The sequence below is a fragment of the Scomber scombrus genome, chromosome 22 (assembly GCF_963691925.1).
Source record: "Scomber scombrus chromosome 22, fScoSco1.1, whole genome shotgun sequence".
NCBI lineage: Eukaryota > Metazoa > Chordata > Actinopteri > Scombriformes > Scombridae > Scomber > Scomber scombrus.
In genome coordinates, this window is record NC_084991.1 from 1379978 (window position 1) to 1382649 (window position 2672).

A 2672-nucleotide genomic window follows, 5' to 3' on the forward strand; every position below is an offset into this window, starting at 1 on the left:
TAGCACGAGAGAAAGAGAAAGCATCCTGATTGCTCTGTCTTGCATAGTAGACCAATCAGTTTTCTGTGTGGGCGGGCTTTTACGTCTTTACTCCTGGACCGAGAGACAGTCAGTTCAGTGTATCTAACGTCATGGCAAAGTGCCCCCAAAAAATAAAATACAAAACCCACTTTGCCTCAGACTACTATTTCCCTGAAATGAGTTTTTACAGGTTGGGATGTCTGACAGAGAAAAAACATTATTTCCATATTCTGGCAGCATTCATGCTGTTCTGTTAGGTGCATTTTTACGTCAACATTCAATTACAAAGACTTAAAATTAGTAGAGATGTAGCCCTGTGGCTCTTATTTCATTTATTTACAGAGATTAAAATGTTTTAAGTTGATAATAAATAACAGTTCATAAGGCATAAATATGTTTAAAAAAAATGTTGGATTATAACATGTAAAACGTCATTCTATGTACTAGTTAAAAAGTCAGAGATACAAGTGTGTTGTTAGTTTAAAAGCAATTCATAGTTGGTTGTTGGCACAGTGAGCAGGAAAGTGTTTATTTTTGGGGCAGTGGAGCATCTTCTCCTTCTCTCATCTTTGTACCCTCAGTCCTTAGCCAATCCTGTCCTCACCTTGATCAGGTAGGAGGTGTTTAGCGTCAACTACGGCGCATCAAAGATAGTTACGGCAGAGCCATTTTATCGGCGTCAAGCATAAGAGCTAAGCTGTAAGCTGTATATTAAAAAATAAAGAAAAACACTAAGCTCCCAAGACTGACGAAGAGTCGTCGCGTGGTGGAAGTGTGTGTACTCTGAGAAGCTGTCAGAGGACTGGACATTTGCCATAAGGGAGAGAGTGAGGACCGGGAAAGCCCTGGACCGTGAGAGAGACTGTAGCTGCTGTACTTGAGCGTGTGGTTTCTGCATCGTGTTGCCGCTAGCTTCACCCTGGCCGCTGAAACCTCGTGCCCTCTGCCCTTTTCCCCCATCCTCCACTCTGACTGTTGGATCTGTAAGTACTTGTGCACGTGCCTTTTAGTTGTGCTGGTTAAACCCAGTGAAACGGCCTTTCGTTTTTGGCCTCACCGCTCACGAGCATCGACCGGGCCTGCAACGTGTTAACTTAATTTGCATTTATTTTATAAGCCCGGTGTGAATGTGTGTGTGAGTGTGGGCTGTGGACATTTTAGCTTATGGTCATTTTCACCTTCTTGTGGGTTATAACTGATTGATTGAAGGTCACAACTGTGAGATCAGCATATTGTTTTGAACATTGTTACCAATACACATCTAAAGGTCAACAGTGAATCAGTTAATTGTGTAATAAATAATTGTTATTGTTGAAACTACATCTGTGTTTTAATTATAAGGTTTATACTTTGTGGTCATTTAAAATACAGGTTAGTTGTTTACTTAAAGGGATGTACCTAAATTTGTGTTACTTCTTACATATTATTGGAGGCACCGCCAAATTATTTCATATTCATATTTAGTTCTTTGCAAGCATACTGCGCCAAAACCAGACGAACTCAGGCCCCGTTCCAGTGTACTACAACACCCCAACAATTGTCAAATAATACTCATTAGCTACCTGGGGCTGGGGTTACATAAATGGAGGCACCGCTGGGATTGGTTCACTGTATGACTGATTGTATTTAAGGTAACAAGTTCAAAACTCATATAAAAACAATGGCTCATTCAGTCAACCCTCTGTTACTTGCTAAGCTTCAGGAATGGTGTAAAGAAGTAGGAGTAAATCCAGCCAATGCTCTGATACTTGGTAATGTACCTGAAGGGATTGTTGTAGCTGATATAACAGAGTCACTAGAAGCTGTAAAAGTACTCGGCCGAGTTCGCTACAAAGCTAGAAAAGTATTTCCACCGCTACAACATGACATGATACTCTGTGAGTGCAGAAATCCAGTTGACCCTCAGACAGTTCCCCCTGAGATCTACCCCATTGGTGATGGAACCCCATGGACGACGACCATTCTCACATGTGCCACTGCTCCTCCTGATGATTTCACACTGAAATTGCTAACCTTACTGCAAAGTGAAGGTAAATCACTGAATGACCTCCAACCATTACTTGAGCAAAGTACATCCACACAGTCCGACCCAACCTCCATCATTCGTGCTGTGGGAGAGTTGTTGGAAAAAACAATGCGACCCCCACAAGAGAATAATGCCTTTCGAAGGTTACGTGTCTTTTCAGGAGTGTTGCCCACACCCGCAGGGGAGGAGACCCTCGAAAACTGGCTCGAGCAGGCACAGGTGATGTTGGATGAATGTGATGGTTCTGTAAAAGAGAAAAAGAAGAGGATTGTGGAAAGCGTCAGAGGTCCAGCATTTGAGATAATCCAAGCTGTGCGATGCAATGATGCAGAGGCGCGTCCAGAAGATTATCTGGCAGCTTTGGAAAATGCCTTTGGAGTCACCAAGTCTGGTGAAGACTTTTACTTTACCTTCTGATCCATGCAACAAAAGTCAGGTGAGAGACTGTCAGATTATTTGAGGAGATTAGAGAAGGTACTGTCCAAAGCAGTTCAGAAAGGAGGCCTTCCTTCTGCTTCCAGAGACCGTGTACGGGTCGAGCAGCTATTAAGAGGTGCAACATCAGAGTCAGACATCCTGTTACTCCAGTTGCGTTTGAAAGAGAGGTTGAGCAACCCGCCCTCTT

General features: G+C 42.9%; 1 protein-coding gene across 1 annotated transcript; it reads left to right on the forward strand.

The window, feature by feature from the left end:
• Positions 1 to 1681: 1681 nt before the first annotated feature.
• On the forward strand, positions 1682 to 2464 carry LOC134004793 (paraneoplastic antigen Ma1 homolog). The gene has a single exon (XM_062444188.1). It carries the CDS (start codon positions 1682 to 1684, stop codon positions 2462 to 2464), a length of 783 nt encoding a protein of 260 aa, XP_062300172.1.
• The last annotated feature ends 208 nt before the right edge of the window (positions 2465 to 2672 follow it).

What these genes read in the sequence shown, in the direction of transcription:
- LOC134004793 (XM_062444188.1), top strand. Translation starts at nt 1,682, where the DNA reads ATGGCTCATTCAGTCAACCCTCTGTTACTTGCTAAGCTTCAGGAATGG.